The sequence below is a fragment of the Microcaecilia unicolor genome, chromosome 8 (genome assembly GCF_901765095.1).
Source record: "Microcaecilia unicolor chromosome 8, aMicUni1.1, whole genome shotgun sequence".
In the NCBI taxonomy this organism is placed as follows: Eukaryota; Metazoa; Chordata; class Amphibia; order Gymnophiona; family Siphonopidae; genus Microcaecilia; species Microcaecilia unicolor.
Window position 1 is genome coordinate 33,850,217 of NC_044038.1, and position 21,240 is coordinate 33,871,456.

A 21,240-nucleotide genomic window follows, 5' to 3' on the forward strand; every position below is an offset into this window, starting at 1 on the left:
ACTGGCCATTTAATCGTACTTTGTTTTCTAGCTTTTAACTAGTTCCCAACCCACAACAAACACTGCATTCTATCCAAGGGCTTTTTAATTTTCTCAAGAGTCTCACAAGGGCCTTTGTCAAAAGATTTCTGAAAATCTATAAAACACAAAATCAACTGCCTCACCTTAATCCACACATTTATTCAAGCCTTCAAACAAATGTAGCAAATTGGTGAGGCAAGATTTCTCTTGGCTCAATCCATGTTGATTCTGTCCCACTAAACCATATATGGCCTTTATCTGCCGTCATTTTCTCTGTTTCTATGTTTAGACGTTCAATAATTTTGTTCTTTATAATAGTTTCTACCATTTTCTCCGGCACAGATGTTAGGAAGGAGCCGTGTGCAGGGAAACCCCCCTCTGAAATGCGGAGAAAGGGATCCTAAGAGAGAGCCTGAAGCTCTGAAACCCTATCTGTTGGTGCAACACCCACCAAGAACACTGTCTTCAGTGTAAGATCTTTCAAGGAGGCCTTCCGGAGTGGCTCAAAAGAAGGCTTCTGAAGAGTGCGAAGAACTAAATTAAGATTCCACTCTGGAGACAGCATTCAAAAGGGAGGTCACAAGCAATCCGCTTCCCGAAAGAATCAAATGATATCCAGGTGAGCAGTAAGGGACGTCTTCTGTAGTTGGCCCCTAAAATAAGCCAAAGCCGCAACCTGAACTTTTAGAGAACCCAACACCAATCCTTTCTGAAGATCTGATTGAAGAAATACTAGCAGAGAAGGGAGAATGTCCACGCTCAGAACACCAGCCCTCAAACGCCCTCCCACCCTTACATACATCATGGATGTAGCGTGTTTCCAAGCCTGAAGCAAGGTAGCAATGACTGAACCAGAATAACCTGTATCTCAACCGAGCCCTTTCAATGGCCAAGCCATAAGACCAAAGGGGGACAGATCCTTCACGAGCACCAGACCTTCTTTCAGTCCCCGTCCAGTAAACACCAGTCCTCAAATGCCCTCCCACCCTCGCATACATCATGTAGAGCGTTTCCAAGCCTGAAGCAAAGTAGCAATGACTGAACCAGAATAACCTCTATCTGAGCCCTTTCAATGGCCAAGCCGTAAAACCACAGAATTTCCATGAGCACTGGACCTTGCTTCAGTCCCCGTCCAGTAATCAAACCAGGTCTGCAAACCACAGGATCTGTGGTCAAACTGGGATGAGAATTATTCGACCCTGGTGCAATGCAATCCTCTTCAACATGCGGCCTACCATGGGCTAAGGAGGGAAGACATATAGAAGACGTGTCTCTGGTCAGGGCTGCAGTAGGGCATCAAAACTCAGACCACGACCCCGCCAGAAAGGGAGCAAAGTCACGTAAGGCATTCTGCACTGACCTAAGCGCCAAGCAATTTATCAACCACTGAAACTCCTGTTCCGCCAAGGTGCCCTGTGCCAGATGGACCTTGTAATGGAGCTCCCCAACCCGACCTGATGGCATCCACTATCACCACCTCCCATTATTATCAGAAAGAGAGCTCCAATGGTGACAACCATCACTGCATACTCTGCCTGGCAACCAACATCCAAGAAAGATAAAGATCGTACTTCTGCAACACCAGAGAGCAGCGGCTGAGAAGAAATTCCTTTAATAGCTGCATATGAACCCTTGCCCATGGCACCACTCCCATTGCTCCCATCACTGACCCCAGAACTTGGACATAGACCCAGATCCTGGGCCTGCCTTGACTGAGGAGAAGACAAGTTTGTTGAACCAGCTTTGACCTACTGCGCTTCCTGAAGATCCTCTCCCATGCTATATCAAACAGAATGCCCAGATACTCCAGCATCTGTGATGAAGTTAGTCTGCTCTCTTGAAATTTAATCACCCAATCAGAGTGCAGAAGATGGACAACTTTGTCTGTCATCGCCACGCTGTCCAAGATGATGCCCGAATGAGCCGGTAGTCAAGATACGGGCAAACTCTGATTCCCTGGCACCAAAGGAATGACACTACCCCCACCATAACCCTGGAAAACGTTCTTGGAGCCATGGCAAGACTGAAAGGCAAAGCCTCCTTGAGATCGAGAGTGGTGAGACATTCTCCCACTTGCACCAAGGCTATGACTGCTCTTAGTGTCTCCAAGCAAAAGTGGGATACACTAAGGCACCGGTTTAGACCTTTTGGGGCAATGAAGTAGACGGAGTATCTTCCTTACACCTGTTTGGTCTGGGGAACTGGAACAATGTCCCGGAGTGCCAGCAAAGAATCTACAGTGGCCTGAGCCTCGACTGCCTTGGTTCCCTTTCGACAAAAAGGCTACAAGAAAAGAGAAGCTCCAATCTGTAAGAATATCCACAACCCACTGGTCTGATGTGATTTTGGTACACGTCTCCAAAACTCCTTAAGATGCCCTCCCACCGGAGGAAGAGCGGACCAGCCTTGCATCATTGCAAAGCCCTGGTACAATTGGGCACTCTAGCTAAGAGGACTTCCTGTTCACACAAAAGGCTAACACTGATGACCACCAGGCTGGTATCATCTGCGGTCTCAAAATCGAGATTGAGAGTCCCCTGAAGATGGACAACCAGAGGCCTTCAGCTTATCCTCTGGAAACTGCTGTGGCTTAGTTTCCCCAAGTTCCTGAAATCTTCTCCAAACTGTCAACTGTCCCAAAAGGACATTTAGCTAGATGTGACTTTGACACTGCATCTGCTTCCCAACGCCAACTTGCTGTGACAGCCACAGACATAATACGGGCAGTAACCCATTTCATAAATAGCATTCGCCAAGTAGGCCAACCCCTCTTCCAGCTGGGCGCTATGTCACCCATCTTCTGTTGCCGACTGCTGATGCCGTTTCAGGCATGCTCTTGCCACAAATGAGTTACACACTGTCACTTCAAGGCCAAAAAAAGGTCACTTCAAAGGCTTCTTTCAGCAAGCCTTCTAGCTTCTTATTCTGTAGGTCTTTTGGGGCAATGTTCCCTTCCACCGGCAAGGTGGTCAACTTAATCACTGCTGTAACCAGGGAGCCCACCCTGGGAAACTGCAATTTATCTTTTTCCTCCGGAACTAATGGGTAGAGGCGAACCATGCTCTCCAGCAAACCTCTTTCCTTTTTTTTAAGCTTATTGTGCTTGATAAGGAGAGTTCCACAGGGAACTGTGGAGAGGAGAAGGAAGGGAAGAAGTAAATTCACAGGGAACCAGAGACTGGATCTGAAGACCTTCAGATATGACTCTGCAGACTCAAACTACCTGCAAAGTTCAACTAGGGACCAGTTGACCAACTGGACCAACAGCAAAAAACTCAGAACCAGAGGCTGAAAAGTGTGTCCATCAACCTGCTGGAAATAAAAACTATTGAGAAGCTGGACAGGACGCCAAGACAGATACACCTCAGCTCAGTTTTCATTTCCCTATAGAATGGAAAGGACACATTGACAATTTGAAGAGCAGGAAGTCACCTGGGACTGGATGGTATACACCCTATAGTACTGAAAGAACTCAACAATCAAACTGCATACATACTACTAGATATCTGAAACCTATTATTAAAATTGATGACGGCAGGGCAGCCAACATAATGCCAATTTTTAAAACAAGTTCCAGGATGATCCAGGAAACTACAGACTGACATCAGTGCCAGGCAAAATGGCAGAAATTATTATAAATAGCAACATCACTAAAGAGACAGACAAGGTTTAATGAACAGTCAACATGGATTTAGCCAAGAGAAGTCTTGCCTCACCAATATTTTTAAAAGCATGAATAATGCAACAGGTAGATAAAGGCGAGGCAGTGGATACAGTGTATCTAGATTGTCAGAAAGGTTTTGATAAAGTCCATCATGAATGACTCCTAAGAAAATTAAAAGCCATGGGATAGGAGGCAATGTCCTGCTGTTGACTGGGAACTGGTTAAGATAGAGAAAACAGTACAGTCAAACGGCCAATTCTCTCAAAAGGAGCAATGTGAATAGTGGAGTACCACAGGGATCTGTACTAGGACTGGTGCTTTTTAACCTATTTATAAATGATCTGGAAATTGGAATAAAGTGAAGTGGTCAAATTTACAGATGAAACATAATTGTTCAAAGTTATTGTTACATGCAGTTTACTAGAAAGTGAAGAACCATTTGGGAGACTACAAGAATGGGCATCCAAATGGCAGATGAAATTTAATATGGACAAGTGCAAAGTGATGTATATAGCGAATAACACAAATATTAACAAAACAATGCTAAGTTCCACATTAAGAGTCACCACTAAGGAAAAGGATCTAGGTGTCATCATGGGCAATACTTTGCTTAGTGTGTGGCAGAGGCCAAGGAAGCAAACATTAGGAATAATTAGGAAAGGGAGAGAGAATAAAACAAAGATTATAATAATGCTTATCGCTCCATGGTGTGACCGCACATTGAGTATTATATGCAATTCTGGTTGTGAAATCTCAAAACAGATACAGCGGAATTAGAAAACGTACAGAAAGGTGACCAAAGTGATTAGGGAAATGGAAGAACACTCACAGGAGAAAAGTAGAAGGAAAAGTTTGAAAGGTTATGGCTCAGGGGAGATAGTAGGGTGAACAGGTAAAAGTGAACCAATTAACATTAAAAAACAAACAAAACACTGGAGGTCATGATGGGTGGAGGAGTGGCCTAGTGGTTAGGGTGGTGGACTTTGGTCCTGAGGAACTGAGTTCGATTCCCACTTCAGGCACAGGCAGCTCCTTGTGACACTGGGCAAGTCACTTAACCCTCCATTGCCCCATGTAAGCCGCATTGAGCCTGCCATGAGTGGGAAAGCGCGGGGTACAAATGTAACAAAAATAAAATGATTGTGAACCATGAGGTTAAGTTAAATGCACCAATTTCTGTGGTTCTTGTTAAACATATAGATCCTATTCTGATGCTTGTTGAAGCACAATATTTGGGAATTGTTCTGGATCATCAGTTGTCATCTTGACCGCTGACATTTAAGGCAGTATGCAGCATTTTTAGCCTATGGTTCATTCACCGTTTGCACGATTTTCTTGTACCCGTTTTTGGTATGGTAGCCCAATTACTAATCATACTATATTTTCACTACTGTAACATTATCTGAAAGCACTTCACTGGTTGCCCATTAAGTACCAAGTAATTTTTAAATGCCCATGTATGCTGCTTTGATAGTTTTCGGGCATGCAGGTAGTATACAAGAAATTTAAATAAAATAAACAAGTACAAAACTGTTAATGGACAAGTGAGTTCTCAATTAAAAGGTGTTTAATGACTACTACCCATGATGATCATTATAATCTCAGCAAAGCCTTTTAGAAATTCCTACTATCAAGGTAGTTTCAAAGGTATCAACTAGGAGAAGAATTATTTCTGTTTTTAGACTAAAGTTATCAAATAAGCTACCTTTAGATCTGAGGAACGAACAGAATTTTTTTCTTTTCATAAGTCAATATTATAACTGTTATTCAGATGCCATAAAAAAGCTGCTTTATATTTTATTGTTATTGTAATGCATTTTGATGTACTGATATATTTTTTTTTTTGTGGAGCATCAAGAAATGTTTTTAACAAGCGGGTATAAACATAATAAATGAAAGTTCTGATCATTGTTTAGGAATAAACTAAGTAGTCAGATTCATGGCCCTGGAAGGAGTCTTGCTGAATGGTCTCTAGCTTAGGATTCATGACTAGAATAGTGTGTTAAGGAGAGCGTATACAGCAGGGAAAGACAATCCCTAGGCAACTGCAAATGAAAGCTCATGGCATCAGATCCCAATTTTGATTCCAACAACACTTAAGTATGAATTGCTTTTGAATTTTTATTAATACTTAAGTTGCTATGAGCCACTGTTGGCAATCTACAACAAAGGAAGGATATTAAATGCAAACAGAAGTAGGTGTGGAGAAAACTTCTGGGTCAAAAAAAAATCGTGTTTAAGAATCTAACAAAGCCTGCTCAAAATCTCTTTAAGACAGAGCTCACAGCAAATCCCAGGTACTAGGCCACTATTGGTACCTAAAAAATAGAATCCTACCAGCTGAGATTTCATGCTGCTGGTACTGCCAAAAGGATGCATGTACTTTGCGTGATTCTAATTAGCTTTAAGCTGCACAGTGCAGAAACATCCACTGCAAATCGTACCCACTGCATGGCTTTAGGTTAATTAGAGCTGCCATGGATGCAAAGTACAAGCAACCCATCTTTCTTTGGCAGCTGCTGGCTGAGTAACTGCCTGGGAGAGAGAAAAGACATGCAGGATGCCAGGTAAGAAGGACTTTATGGGAGGTGGGAAGGGGATAAAGAATGACTGACTGACAGGGTGTCTAGGAGGTGTACCACGTGACAGGGTAAGAGGTTGCAAGATGACAGAGTGCTCTGAAGATGAATGGGATGCAGGATGACTAGCTGAAGGAATACCTGGGAGGTGGCAGGGGGATGTAGCGTGACCGGCTGACAGTTGTCTGGGAGGTGGGGGTGCAGGTTGATTGGTTTAGTGAATGCCTGGGCGGTGGAGGGATGGGGGCTTTTAATTTATTAGAGGTAAAAGGTTGGGACTGCTGGGGGAAAGATAGTGAGTGAAAGCAAAGTGAGGGAGAAAGGGAGAAAGGGCAAGCGCAGGGGTCATCGGCATGCTGCTGACAGTACAGTATTAAAAAAAAAAAAAAGAGCTCCTAAACTTATGCTAAGTTATTTATCTTTATTTATGCCCTATTTTCAGCTGAAAATTCTTTAAGAGCTTATAAAATACTTATAAAATATAGGCCTGCCATTCATTTCTCTAGATTTATAAGCCTAGTACTGAAAATCAGTGCTAAACTCCTAACTGTTCTCCTTGCCTATTGCCACACACTTTTTATGCTCCTAAATTGAATAATTTAATTACATTTTTTTACTATAAAGTTATGTACTCCGCCCTAATCAGGCCCTATGTTTAGGGACTGTTCCTAAATTCAAACAAAATATTATTCCTAGAATCTGATCTTTCATGTATATTTTATTTTTCACAAAAGCAAATCACGTTAAACTGGAAATTAAGGACTTTGACAACAATTAGCAAAATAGGTTGCTGGACCAGTTCATTAAAGTTACATAAACAGTGCTTGAAGCATGCTGCAGCTTGTTATAGTTAGCCATTCTATATGTTATGATCCTTCTGATAGGCCCAACCATTTGACAGCTACCATGCTGCACTGCTTACTGCCCAGCTAGAAGTGAAATATGTTAACCAGTAGGCCATACAACACATTCTCAGATATGCCAAGTTACCCATTCAAGGGGGAAGACTTTTTGGCCGGTTCTGGTTTTAAACTTACATCCCAAAACAGTGTAGTATTTGTAGTCCGTGATTCTATCTATCGAAATCAGTGCTGCAGGTCCCATAATGCACCAGAGTGATGTTGGCAGAAATCCAGGACCAGCCAAAAAGCCTTCCTCCTAGAGCAGTTAACATAGCAGCTCTGCATTCTTTACTTTCAACTTGTTATAAAGAAAATGCCCAAACTTTTTTTTGCTGGCAGACCTGGTTCTCAGACCAAATGCATGTAATGAACGCATATTAACAGCCTGAAAATCAGGCTTAAGATTATGCATTTTAGGATGACCATAAAATATTAGAGATAGTTTTTTCCCCCCAATAAACACCTTAGTTTCCCCTCAAACTTTATCTGGGAACCTTAAACTTGGATATGTGTGTGGGGGGGGACTCTATTCATCTCAAACTAAATTATAGCAAAAGTAATTTTCAAGACAGCACAGATGCCCCGATTATCAGAAACAAACATGGGTGCTGGTGGCCAACAGCGCCATACTAATGCCCGTATTTTCTCCCGCCCAAGGATAAGAGCCAGCAAGCGCATCTAAACGTGCTCGCCAATCTGAACGCAATGAACATGCAAATGCATAATAAACAGGGCATTACCTATTCCTCCCCAATGCTCAGCAGGCAGCGCGCCAAATAGTGGCGCTGCTACCGCAGCAAACCCTACGCAAGTTCAGAGCTGGCATTAGGATCTGCGGAGAATTGGGGAGCAAAAGCAATCAAAGCCTGGTAGCCTAGGTCCCCCCAAGCCCCAACACCCTCTAGAGACAGCAACACGGGGGGGGGGGGGGGGCAGGAACCCCCTCCCTGACACCCCCCAACAAGAGGGCCCTGGGGGCTTGAGGTCCAGTGGATCTCCAGCCTCCTTAACACTCCAACACCCAAAAAAAGAATCCCTAGTGGCCCAAGTGGGCTGCCATCCCAACCCCATCCTCCCTGTTGGTTTATCAGAGCCCTCCACCCCCACCCCTGTACCTCTCCAATGGAAGAGGGAGTAGCACACTCCCTCCTTATCAGTGCCATCTTCAAAATGGCGGTGCCCTGCCAGTGGATCCTGGGATGTGCTGGGCAGGGTACCGCTATTTTGAAGGCGGAGTAATGGGGAGGAGGGGAGGTCATCGCTAGACCACTAAGGAGGATGAGAGTTGATGTGACAGCCTACTTGGGGGGTGAGGGGCTGGAAATCCACCAGACCTCCAGCCTCCATATCGCTGTCTGGGGGAGGCTTGGGGTGGCAACCTGTCAAACCAATGTGGGGCGATTGTGCCTGAACACATGCTTTGACAAAATCGTCCAGCACTTTCCCCCTATGATCAGAGCTAATTGCTTGCCTATATTTGCATGCCATTAACTCTGATCATAGGGACGGTATTTTTAGAGCGCTGTTTGGAACAGCACAAGGCTTCTGATCATCAGGCTAAAAGAGCACGAGTTCACACCTATTTAAACTCCAAAACCTATTACTGTAACATCATTAAATTAATGCCAGCTTCTGCCCCCTTTATCTGATCAAGGTCGTCCTACTTCATTCTCTGGTTATGTAAGTTCACACTACCTGGCCTAAAACCCAAAGAAGTCCAAACCTCTTCTTCATCACCGTTTAGTTATGACGAGCAAAAGCTGCAACCTTGCTTGTTCACCTCAAAATAAACATCACTACTCTTCTTGCCTGTATTAAAAGCATACTATAACAAATCTAAGATTAAAAAACAAAGGGGTGGGAAAACACACTATTCAACTGACAGTCTTTCCTGAGAGTCTTCTAAAGAATGGCTATTTTAAATCTTTCACTCTGGACAAACACCACTGAATCATCGTGATATATTTCACAGTACAAAACACACCTGCCTGAATGACAAAAAAAAAACCCATCAGACCCCTGTGTGGCTCTACATACAGCCTGCCCAATGCTTCAGTGAAGGCCACAGTCACCACCTACCAACGTGACTGAAAGAAATTATAGTGTTTTATGAGCACACATAAAAATAATATATAGCATAATGATTAAAAATAAATAAATAAAGAGAGATGTGTCCCAGCTAGAGATAAGGCTAGCACCGTCCAACACCCAGCGCCCCAACAGTTCACTAGCCCCAACCCGGTTCCATCCTGCGCAATACAGGGCCTCCACCCCTTCATGTTACTGGCCCCCATTGCCCGACGTTTACCATCTTGCAAGTCGTCAGAGGCGGCCGAGGGCCTCAGGAAGGCAGGGACGAACTCCGCGGCGTGGACATTAGGAACGAACGGCTTGGCGTTGACGTTGAGCTTGGTGAAAGCAGAGTTGAGCTGGGCCTCTGGGGCGTCAATGTCTGCCTGTTCCCACGAATCCGGCGCCGAGTCACTTGGGTCCATTTCCGGGTGTTTTTTTTTTATTTTAACCTCGCTCTCGGGAGAGGGAAGAGGAATAATAAAAGTTCCAAGGTGGCTATTTTAAAAACTAAAGTTCGGAAACGGAGGCGCGAGGGGGAGAGGGCCAGCGCGCGGCCGGGGCGACAAAGGAGCCGGCGAAGGCGCCCAGGAGCCCACAAGCGGTAGCTACTACAAACCCGACTCAGCACTCGCTCAACGACTCCTCGTGTGTTGCCGCAACGTAATCAACGCTCCCTGCGCACTTCGGCTCTGACCGCTTCAAGCAACACCCCACTTCCTCTCCTCCTTCGCGCTGTAGCCGCGGCCTTGGTAGTTTTTTCCTCTCCGTCCAACAATTGCATGCGGGAAGACGCCCGGGCACCAAGACACTACAACTCCCAGAAAGCAGCGCGAAACTAAGCGGTTCCGGCCGCCAGTCCAAGGCTGTTTTGCCCCAAACTGAGCTGGGAAATAGAGTCCACAATTGCTTCGTTCGTCAGCTGGCAGGTACTCTGGAGGTGAAAAATGGAGACTTAGCCGTCACCATCAACCCCAGAAAACTACAAGTCCCATCAGCGTACTCTGGAAATATTTAAGAACGGGTCTACTCTACCCCCTTTTCTTTGGTCGCCCTTGTGGCAGTTCTGAATTTACCCGTCATTCGAGCCAGGTTAATCAAGTCTTGAGTTTACTTTATTGGGTTCAGAGACTTTTAGTTCTGATTCCCCCGTTGTATTCCCTCAGAAAGGACTAGAAATCCAATCCATGCATTCAATGGAGTCAACCCGGGACTGGCGCAACCTGTCTTGTTGGGTAAATAAGCAGAGCTGTTAAGTTACCCAGTTCCTGGCTGGAGACTTCCTGGTTTTGAACTTACATCCTAAAGCAGTGGGATTTGTAGTGCCTGATCCAGCCCATTGAAATCAGTACTGCAAGTCCCAGGTAGTCAGATCTCCAAAATCTGTCCCAAAATCTCCAGCCTGGAAGCGGGTAACTTGGCATCTCTGAATAAGGAACTAGTTGACAACTCCATCGCTCCAGAGCAGTGGCATAGCCAGACACTGAACTTTGGGAGGTCCTGGTGTCTCTCGACCCCCCCCCCCCCCCAATTTCATGCTGCTGCACTGGCCCCAGAGTCTTCTTTCTGACATGGCCCCACTATGCGTAAACAGGAAGTTGAAGGCTTTGGGGCCAGTGCAGCTGGATGTATGATGAACCACTACTCAAGGTAAAGAACTGAAGTATTTAAAGGTAAATGGTGGGGGGGGGGGGGGGGGGGGGGGGGGTTTGAGAGACACTGGATTGCCTGCAGGGGAGGGGAGAGACAGATGCTAGGAGTCTTCAACTGGCAGGGCTTGGGGATCCCCACCAACCACATCCCAAGTGTGCCGCTGCTGAGTGGACCTGTGCCCGCTCAGTCTCAGGCCTACCTGTGGCTATGCCACTGCTGCCTTGTCTTGCCTACTAGTTAGGCTGGCCCTGCCCAGCAAGATAGGTAAAGTGGGGAGCACCTCTCTGTCATCTTTCATATTTTTAATAATCTTTTCTGTGGTTTTGGCTATTGATGTGTAGCTACCGCCATCAGAGAGGGCCCTAAGACAGCTAGCATCAGTTCCCCACAGATAGATGCCCCAAACCTAGGTTTCCCACCAAGATATCTGGAAACTGTCTTTCTCCTGAGGGTCTTAGCAGAGCAGGTCAGAAGGATCAGCTCTGGTAGGGTCATCTGCCATCTCCCACCCAATTGTAGGACACACATAAACATGAGGATTCACACACACCCACATCCCTGACAAAAACAGCAACAATGGCCCCATCTGTGTAAAAGTGCAGTGCCATACTACCTCCCAGCTAGTGCCTGCTTGCCCAGAACCCATCCTGCATGCCTATAGCCAGACCACCCTCTCAGGGTCAAACACCTCTGATATCATTGCCTCCGTAGTTCCCTGCTATGTTGTCTCATTGGTGCTACACCTCAGACATGTCCCCCAGGTAAAGAGTAGTTACTCACCTGTAACAGGTGTTCTCCGAAGACAGCAGGCAATATATTCTCACTGATGGGTGACGTCACGTCGGCCCGGAGGACTTTCCAGCAAAGTCCATGACAAAGTCTAAAATGTCCCCCGTCGCGCGGGCGGATGCAGTGCGCATGCGCGCGTCCACTTTCCCGCCCGCCGCGCGGGCACATTCCTCAGTTAATTACAAGAATTAGAGGAATACAACTCCAAAGGGGAGGTGGGAGGGTTGTGAGAATATATTGCCTGCTGTCTTCGGAGAACACCTGTTACAGGTGAGTAACTACTCTTTCTCCAAAGACAAGCAGGCCAATATTCTCACTGATGGGGTATCCCTAGCCCCCAGGCTCACTCAACACAACAAAGAATGGTCAATTGGGTCCCGCAACGGCGAGGACAAAAAACAAAATTGACCTGAAACCAAATTCAACTATTGAGAGTGCAGCCTGGAACAGAATAAACATGGGCCTAGGGGGGTGGAGTTGGATTCTAAACCCCAAACAGACTCTGCAGCACCGACTGCCCAAACCGACTGTCGCGTCGGCTATGCTGCTGAAGGCAGTAATGTGATGTGAATGTGTGGATCGAAGCCCACGTCGCAGCTTTGCAAATCTCTTCTATGGTGGCTGACTTTAGATGAGCCACCGACGCAGCCATGGCTCTAACATTATGAGCCGTGACATGACCGTCCAAAGTCAGCCCGGCTTGGGCGTAAGAGAAGGAAATGCAATCTGCTAGCCAATTAGACATGGTGCGTTTTCCGACAGCAACTCCCCTCTTGTTGGGATTAAAAGAAACAAACAGATGGGCGGACTTTCTGAAGGGGCGCGTCCGCTCCACGTAACAGGCCAGTGCTCTTTTACAGTCCAAAGTGTGCAACTTGCTTTCGCCCGGGCTCAAGTGAGGAGGGGGAAAGAATGTTGGCAAGACAATTGACTGGTTCAGATGGAACTCCGACACCACCTTCGGTAGAAACTTTGGGTGGTTGCGGAGGACTACTCTGTCATGATGAAAGACAAGGAATGGTGCATGAACTACCAGGGCTTGAAGCTCACTGACCCTACGAGCTGAAGTAACAGCCACCAAGAAAATGACCTTCAAGGTCAAGTACTTCAGATGGCAGGAATCTAGTGGCTCGAAAGGAGTCGTCATCAGCTGGGTGAGAACGACATTGAGATCCCATGGCACTGGAGGAGGTTTGATAGGGGGCTTTGACAAAAACAAACCTCTCATGAAACGCATGACTAAAGGCTGTCCAGAAATCGGCAAGCCATCAACATGTGAATGATAAGCACTGATAGCGCTAAGGTGAACCTTGACCGAGTTAGTCTTAAGACCAGACTCGGATAAATGCAGCAGGTACTCAAGCAAGGTCTGTGCAGGACAAGAGAAAGGATCTAAACCGTTACTGTCACACCAGACGGCAAACCTCCTCCATTTAAAAGAGTAACACTTATGTGTGGAATCTTTCCTGGAAGCAAACAGAACTCTGGAGACACCCTCAGAGAGACCAAAGGAGGCAACCTCTAAGCTCGCAACATCCAGGCCGTGAGAGCTAGAGACCGGAGGTTGGGATGTAGAAGCGCCCCCTCGTTCTGAGTAATGAGGGTCGGAAAACAATCCAATCTCCATGGCTCTTCTGACGAAAGTTCCAGAAGAAGTGGAAACCATATCTGGCGGGGCCAAAAAGGCGCTATCAGAATCATGGTTCCCTGGTCCTGCTTGAGTTTCAGGAGAGTCTTCCCCACTAAAGGGATGGGAGGATAAGCGTACAGGAGTCCTGTCCCCCAAAAAAGGAGGAAGGCATCCGACGCTAGTCTGCCGTGGGCCTGGAGTCTGGAACAGAATTGAGGAACCTTGTGAGTGTCTTGGGAAGCAAAAAGATCTATCGATGGAGTTCCCCAAACTCGAAAGATCTTTTTGGCAATAGTCATGTTCAAGGACCACTCGTGAGGCCGCATAACTCTGCTCAGCCTGTCGGCCAGACCATTGTTTACACCGGCTAGATAAGTGGCTTGGAGAAACATTCCGTTTTGATAGGCCCATAGCCACATCTGCACGGCCTCCTGGCACAGAGGACGGGATCCGGTACCCCCTTGCTTGTTGGTGTAATACATTGCCACTTGATTGTCTGTCTGAATGAGAACAATTTTGTTGGCTAGCCGATCTCTGAATGCCTTCAGAGCGTTCCAGATCGCTCGCAATTCCAGGAGGTTGATCTGGAGATGCTTCTCCTGAAGAGACCAAGCTCCTTGAGTGTGAAGCCCATCTACATGCGCTCCCCACCCGAGGAGGGATGCATCCGTCGTCAGCACTTTTTGAGGCTGAGGAATTTGGAATGGGCGTCCAAGACCAGATTGGATCGAATGGTCCACCAACTGAGGGAATTTCGAAAATTGGTGGACAGCCGGACAACATCCTCTAGATTCCCTGTGGCTTGAAACCACTGAGAAGCTAGGGTCCATTGAGCCGATCTCATGTGTAGACGTGCCATGGGTGTCACATGAACTGTGGAGGCCATGTGGCCAAGCAATCTCAACATCTGCCGAGCTGTGATCTGCTGAGATGCTTGCACTTTGGAAACCAGAGACAGAAGTCTGTCTGCCCTGGGTCCTGGGAGATAAGCACAAGCTGTCTGTGTGCACAACAGAGCTCCTATGAATTCCAATTTTTGCACAGGGACGAGATGGGACTTGGGGTAATTGATGACAAAGCCCAGCATCTCTAGCACCTGAATAGTCATCCGCATAGACTGTAAAGTTTCTTGCGGGGAGGTGTTCTTCACCAGCCAATCGTCCAGATAAGGGAACACATGCACTCCCAGTCTGCGTAGCGACGCTGCCACAACTGCCAGGCACTTTGTAAAAACCCTGGATGCAGACGCCAAGCCAAAAGGCAAAACACAGTACTGAAAATGCTGTGTTCCCAGCCGAAACCGAAGATACTTCCTGTGGGCTGGAAGTATCGGTATGTGAGTGTAAGCATCCTTCAAGTCCAGAGAGCATAGCCAATCGTTTTTCTGAATCATGGGAAGAAGAGTGCCCAGGGAAAGCATCCTGAACTTTTCCTTGACCAGATATTTGTTCAGGGCCCTTAGGTCTAGGATGGGACGCATCCCCCCTGTTTTCTTTTCCACAAGGAAATACCTGGAATAGAATCCCAGCCCTTCTTGCCCTGGTGGTACGGGCTCGACCGCATTGGCGCTGAGAAGGGCGGAGAGTTCCTCTGCAAGTATCTGCTTGTGGTAGGAGCTGAAAGACTGAGCTCCTGGTGGGCAATTTGGGGGTTTGGAAATCAAATTGAGGGTGTACCCGCATCGGACTATTTGAAGAACCCACTGGTCGGAGGTTACGAGAGGCCACCTTTGGTGAAAAAATTTTAACCTCCCCCCGACCGGCAGGTCGTTCGGCACAGGTACTTTGACTTCGGCTATGCTCTGCTGGAGCCAGTCAAAAACCCGTCCCTGGTTTTTGCTGGGGAGCTGCAGGGGGCTGCTTCGGTGCCCGCTGCTGACGAGAGCGAGCGGGCTGGGGTCGAGCCTGAACCGGCTGACGGGAATAAGGAGTGTACCTACGATTTCTAGAAGCGTAGGGAGCACTTCTCTTTCCCTTAAAAAACTTCCTAGCAGTGGAAGTGGTTGCAGAAGGCGCCCGGCGGGAGAGAGAATCCATAGCGTTGTCACGCTGGTAGAGATGATTAATCATCTCTTCAACCTTCTCTCCAAAAAGGTGATCCCCCCGGCATGGGATATCTGCTATTTTCCGCTGAGTTCTTTCCTCCAGGTTAGAGGCACGCAGCCATGAGAGCCTGCGCATCGCTATACCTGAGCGGAAAAAGCGAGATGTCACATCGCAAGTGTCAAAAATGCCCCTGGACAGGAACTTGCGACACGCCTTCTGCTGCCTGATCACTTGGCGAAAGGGTTCAGCTTTCTCCTCAGGGAGTGTATCCACTAAACTCTCAAGTTGCCTCACAGAGTTCCGTAAATGCACACTCGTGAAGAGTTGGTAAGACTGGATTTTGGAAGCGAGCAGACCAGCCTGATACGCCTTCCTCCCAAAAGAGTCCAGAGTTGCATATTCTCGCCCCGGGGGCGCCGAGGAGAAATTTCTGGAACTCTTGGCTCTTCTGAGGGCAGAATCCACCACCGCTGAATCATGAGGCAATTGGGTCTGCATGAGACTGGGTTCCCCGTGGATCCTATATTGGGACTCAGCTTTCTTAGGGACGGTTGGACTTGAAAAAGGGTTCTCCCAGTTCCTTAGCATAAGTTCCTTAAGAGTCTCATGAAAAGGAACTGTGGCAGAAGATGAAGGTGGAGATGGATAGTCCAGAACCTCAAGCATTTTGGCTCTGGGCTCGTCCACAATTTCCACGGGGAAGGGGATGGCCTCAGACATCTCCCGAACAAAAGATGAAAAAGACAAGCTCTCGGGAGGAGACAGCTGCCTTTGTGGCGAGGGAGTGGAGTCAGATGGAATGCCTTGAGAATCCTCGCCAGAGAACTCCCCATGCATTCCTTCATCATCCTCGGATGAGGTACCATCAGATGGGGCTAAAAGCTCAGACAGAGCCGCCCGAATCTGAGCCCGTCTCGACAAAGAGGCTTGATGGCCTCTATGATGGTGCCGAGAAGTTGATGGTCCCTGAGGCTCCGGGGAAGCTTCCTGCTCCGATGCCTCGGGAGAGTCAACTTGGGAGGTCAAAGGCACCGGCACCGGAGACGGCACCGGTGAGACAGACCTCACCACAGGCTGAAGGCCTGATGCAGGAACATCCGGCATCGGCAATGTCGACACCTTCGACGCCGTCGGCACCGGTGCCTCTGAAAGCATCGACACCGGCCCCGTCGACGCCGTCGGCACCGACAACCTCGATGCCGACTGCCACTGCTGCATCATGTTCAAGAAAAAAGGGAACATGGCCTGCATACTCTCATCCAGAGCTGGAGTCGGAAAAGGCTGCGGGGTCGGTTGAGGTGCCAGAGGCAAAGTCTGCTGAGGTTGGGGAGTGGGGACTCGGCTGCCAGCGACCCCACGCGTCGGAACCTCAGTAATAGAGGGAGAGCGATCCTCTCGGCACCGACGCTTCTCGGGTATCGAGTGCATCGATGACCTGGAGCTCCCGGTGCCGTGTTTCGAAGGAGATCGACGACGATGCTTCTTGGCCTTCGCCCGACGCATGTCATCGAGACTCCTCGGCACCGGAGAGGAGGACGTGGAATCCACACGTCTCCTCGGGGCCGGGTCCGACGCAGGACGGTCCCGGGGGGCCTGCACAGCAGGAGGCGCCGAGGCGGGTGGAGACCCACTCGATGCATCACTGCTCCCAGCGTGCATGGGTCTAAAGGCAGCCTGTCCCCTGTCTCCCGGTGCCGACGCCTCCTTCGACGTCGACTTCGACGACGTCGGCCTCGAAGACATCATCCTCGACGGCACCGACTTCACCGGCACCGACTTGCCCGGCGCCGGTTTGGAGGGCGCCGACTTAGACGACGTCGATGGCGCCGACGTCGACGGCGCCGATGCCGAAGCACCGGGCCCAAAAATCTTCTCTCTCTGGGCGTCTCGAGAGAGCAGTGTCCGCTTCTTCATGGCGAGACACAATTTACAACTCTCCGAGCGGTGGTCCGGCCCAAGGCACTGAATACACCACGAGTGTGTATCAGTGCCAGAGATGGCCCGATGGCAGCGGGCACAAGGCTTGAAGCCGCTGGGCGTCTTCGTTGACATCTCGGGAAAAATTGTCCCTGCCAAATCAAAAGACGCGATTGTGTCTAGAAAAATAATGACACAGAAAAACAAAAGAAAAAGACGGGAAAAAATACCCGACCGAGCGATTTAAATAAAATCGCAGACTAAAATAAAGGAAACTTAATAAACGAAAACAATCTAAGATAACAAAAAAAGGATACTTCGCTTTTTTCTTCTTTCTTCACCTCCGGGCACAGGAGGAACACGAAGACGAGATCGTCGAGCTCCGTGTCACCTCAGACGCGGAGAAGAAAAAACTGAGGAATGTGCCCGCGCGGCGGGCGGGAAAGTGGACGCGCGCATGCGCACTGCATCCGCCCGCGCGACGGGGGACATTTTAGACTTTGTCATGGACTTTGCTGGAAAGTCCTCCGGGCCGACGTGACGTCACCCATCAGTGAGAATATTGGCCTGCTTGTCTTTGGAGAATAACAACTGCCCTCAGCTGTCCCTATCCCTACCTCCCAAGAGCCAACTGCACCACTATACAAGCCATGTAGGATGTGCTGATTTCAACTGCAAACCTTTTACACACACAGGGGGCACCATCCAACTGCTGAACAGCTTGCCCCAGAAGAACATGCCCAGGACTTCACACGTACACAATATGTAAAAAGGGAGATCAAACTGTAAGAGACTTCTTTGCTTTACATCTACTGGTGTCAGTAGAAAGTCTGCATCCGCAAAAGATTATGCACCTGATTGCACTACTGCATAACAGTTTACACCTTTTATGTCTCTGAAAGTCTTTCCTTTTATTCTTATGCCTGAAAAATTATTGAGGTGTTCTTAAGTATTTATTTTCATTGGAATAATTGTTACCTTCTTGTGATTGTTTAGACTCATATCAGTCTGGTTTTTAGAAAGGTTTCAGACAGTACAGAGTTGGTCTTAGTTTTAATGACAGATACTATATTGGTCTTGTTAGATCTGTATTCAGCTTTTGACCTTGTAGGATGTAGGAACATCAATTGTTGGTCAATAAATAAAGGGGCCCTTTTACTAAGCCCAGTAAAATGTACAGTTACTACAGTTTAACGCAGGACTTCACCCCATAGTAGCTGAAAATGCAACATGAAAACTATTGGGGGGAGGGGGGGCTTGCTCAGTATTTTGGATTGCAGGTTGTGCATTAACATTCACATTAATGCACGGTACATGTTCTCGGTTAACACTTAGCTCCTCCTGTTTAGGAGATGGTAAGTGGTCCCACATTAATGTCACATTAGCGCATGGCAGATGCAACACGTTAACTGCCAAATGCCTTCCACACTTAATGCATGGTTTACTGCTCAGTAATTGCTAAATTACTGCAAAGCCTCTTAACACAGCTCTGAACTAGCAGTACCACACAGTAAACCATGCATTAAGCACTTAACATGGTTTAATAATAGGGCCCTATAGGATTTTTTTTGTTTTCTTAAAAGAGGCACTGTTCTTCAGTAGTTCAATCAATGGAAGTGAACAATAGGACATTCAACCACAGAAGCTTGGTGATCATCATCTTCCCTCTTGTTCAACATCTTCCTTCAACCTGTAGGCAGGATTATTAGATGGTATGGATTAAAACAGTGCTTCCCAGTCTTTTTGTGCCTGTGACCCTATGATTGTGGCCAAATAAAATGTTGTAACCCTCCCAGAGGAGAAGAATAATGTGTTGGAATGTAATTGTATTTTACATGCATTGCCTGTCACCTATTATTTCTCTGTGATTACTCTGTGACCTCTGATGTGAATTACTTAGAGAGGTCACACTGCTATGCAACTTCCTGTGGGGGTCAGACACAGCAGATGCAGCACATGCAGCACATGGAGCACATGGAGCTCATGATCTCTCCTAACCTGAGAGGATCTATGGTGGTGTGAGCATCCATTACCATCTAAGCACATGGAAGGAGCTGATAATACAAATGTATAGTAATATGTAAATATAAGCCTGTCTGATTATAATCTAACTACAAACTGTGAGTAAACAGATGTTTTGTTACTTCAACTTTAAAGTGACTCAGCAGTGAATTATTCAGGGGTGAATGAGAGAGAGATGAAGAAAGAAATTAACATTTCTAAAGCTGAAGCTGTGTGTACTAAAATCTGCTAATTATTTACTACAAATAATCCAACAAAAGGGTTATGGGCCCAGGGCTCAGGAATTGAAAAAGAAGAGAAATATTACCAGGCAGAAAAAAAGGCCACATTTTTCTCTTAAGTCTTAAAGGAAAGATTCAGTCTGTCTCTCTCTCCCCCCACACAGCAGACAGAAGGCTAAGAAAATGGCTGAGGGAAGAAATTCACCATTTTTCTATTCTCTCAAGGTGCCTAAATTAACTGAGTTTAATTACCGGCAGTGGGAACTAAGATTCATATGTCTCCTTCGAGCAAAAAGATTAAATATATGCTTAGACCAAGACAGAACAGCTGAAAATATGGCTGAATGGGACAATGCAAACTATTATGTGAAGTGCATGCTTTTGGAAGCTCTCTCAGAGAAACAAGCCATATTAGTGGAGGGAAAAGATACACCAAAGGACATTTTATATAAACTGAGAACTATGTATGCAACTACATATGCAAAGCAGCAACCAATTTGGTTGGCAGAATTGAATGAAACCAAATTAAGGGATAAAAGTAAATGTAATGATCACATTATGCATCTTATGTCTTCATTTCAAAAGCTAGAACTTTCTGGAATTCCCATGTGTGATGCATTGAAAAGAGCATTTCTTTTTACCTCACTATCAAAGAAGTTTGATGTTTTTAGGTCTGTAAATGAGGCCATTGAAGGGCAATCTTTTGAACAGGCAACATCAAAACTAAGGCAGGAATGCATAATAAATGATTCTGAGGAGATGTGTTCTCAAAGTCAGTCAGAGAGAAATGAAACAAATTTCTTGGCAAAGAACAGAGGAAGGCGGAGCTATGGGAAAACTCCACCCAAGGGCAAGCTGATTTGCTACTCATGTGGAAAGGAGGGACATGTATCTAAATGGTGTAAGGAAACACAAAACACTCCCTCTAGCTCACCTAAGCCAATGGAACTAAAGAATTTTCAAACCAGGAAATGTATGAAGGACAAAGATAAACACAAGGGCTTTCTAATGGCAGAAAAATCTTTGACTATGGTAAATAATAATTCAAATGAAAGTACTTGGATTTTGGATTCGGGGAGCACATGCCATTTAACCAATTGTAAGGATTTCTTTCAGGAAATGTGTCCAGAGGAAGGTATTCTTAAAACTGCAAACGCAGGGACTGCTAAGATCCAAGCAAAAGGTATTGGATTCTTAAAATGCAAAGTGTCTAATGAAGTTAAAGAAATTCCTGTAAGTGATGTCTTGTATATTCCCCAAGCAGTTTGTAATATGCTTAGTGTATCTACATTAGATAAGAAGGGATTTGTGATTCATTTTGAAAACAGTAAGTGCACAATCTCTAAAAATGATGAAGTGTATGCTGAAGCTTTTATGCATAATGATGTTTATAAACTGAGCATTTCAGGTGAAGCCTCACATATGGCGCAAGTAAGGAAGAATGATGGTAAATGTAGTCTGGAAATCTGGCATCGCCGCCTGGGACATCGTGATTCTAAGGTGATCCAGGATCTTTACAGTAAGCAACTGGCCACCGGCATTCAGATAAGTGCAGATGCTGGTAAAATGGAGAAATGCATAGACTGTGTTACTCAAAAAGGTGTAAGACCCTCATTTCCTGCATACACAGGAAATAGGAGTAATAAAGTGCTGGACTTAATACACAGTGACTTATGTGGACCGTTTAATATCCCATCATTGGGAAATAACAGATTTGTGCTAATATT

The 21,240-nt window shown here is 46.6% G+C and overlaps 1 protein-coding gene across 1 annotated transcript in view; it reads right to left on the minus strand.

The window, feature by feature from the left end:
- GSPT1 (G1 to S phase transition 1) overlaps nucleotides 1–10,013 on the minus strand; it is an 82,639-nt gene extending 72,626 nt beyond the window's left edge. The window contains exon 1 of the mRNA XM_030211476.1: nucleotides 9,475–10,013. Coding sequence (XP_030067336.1) covers nucleotides 9,475–9,661 — 187 coding nt within the window. The 5' untranslated portion in view covers nucleotides 9,662–10,013. The remainder of the gene's footprint in view (nucleotides 1–9,474) is intronic.
- Between the last annotated feature and the right edge of the window lie 11,227 nt (nucleotides 10,014–21,240).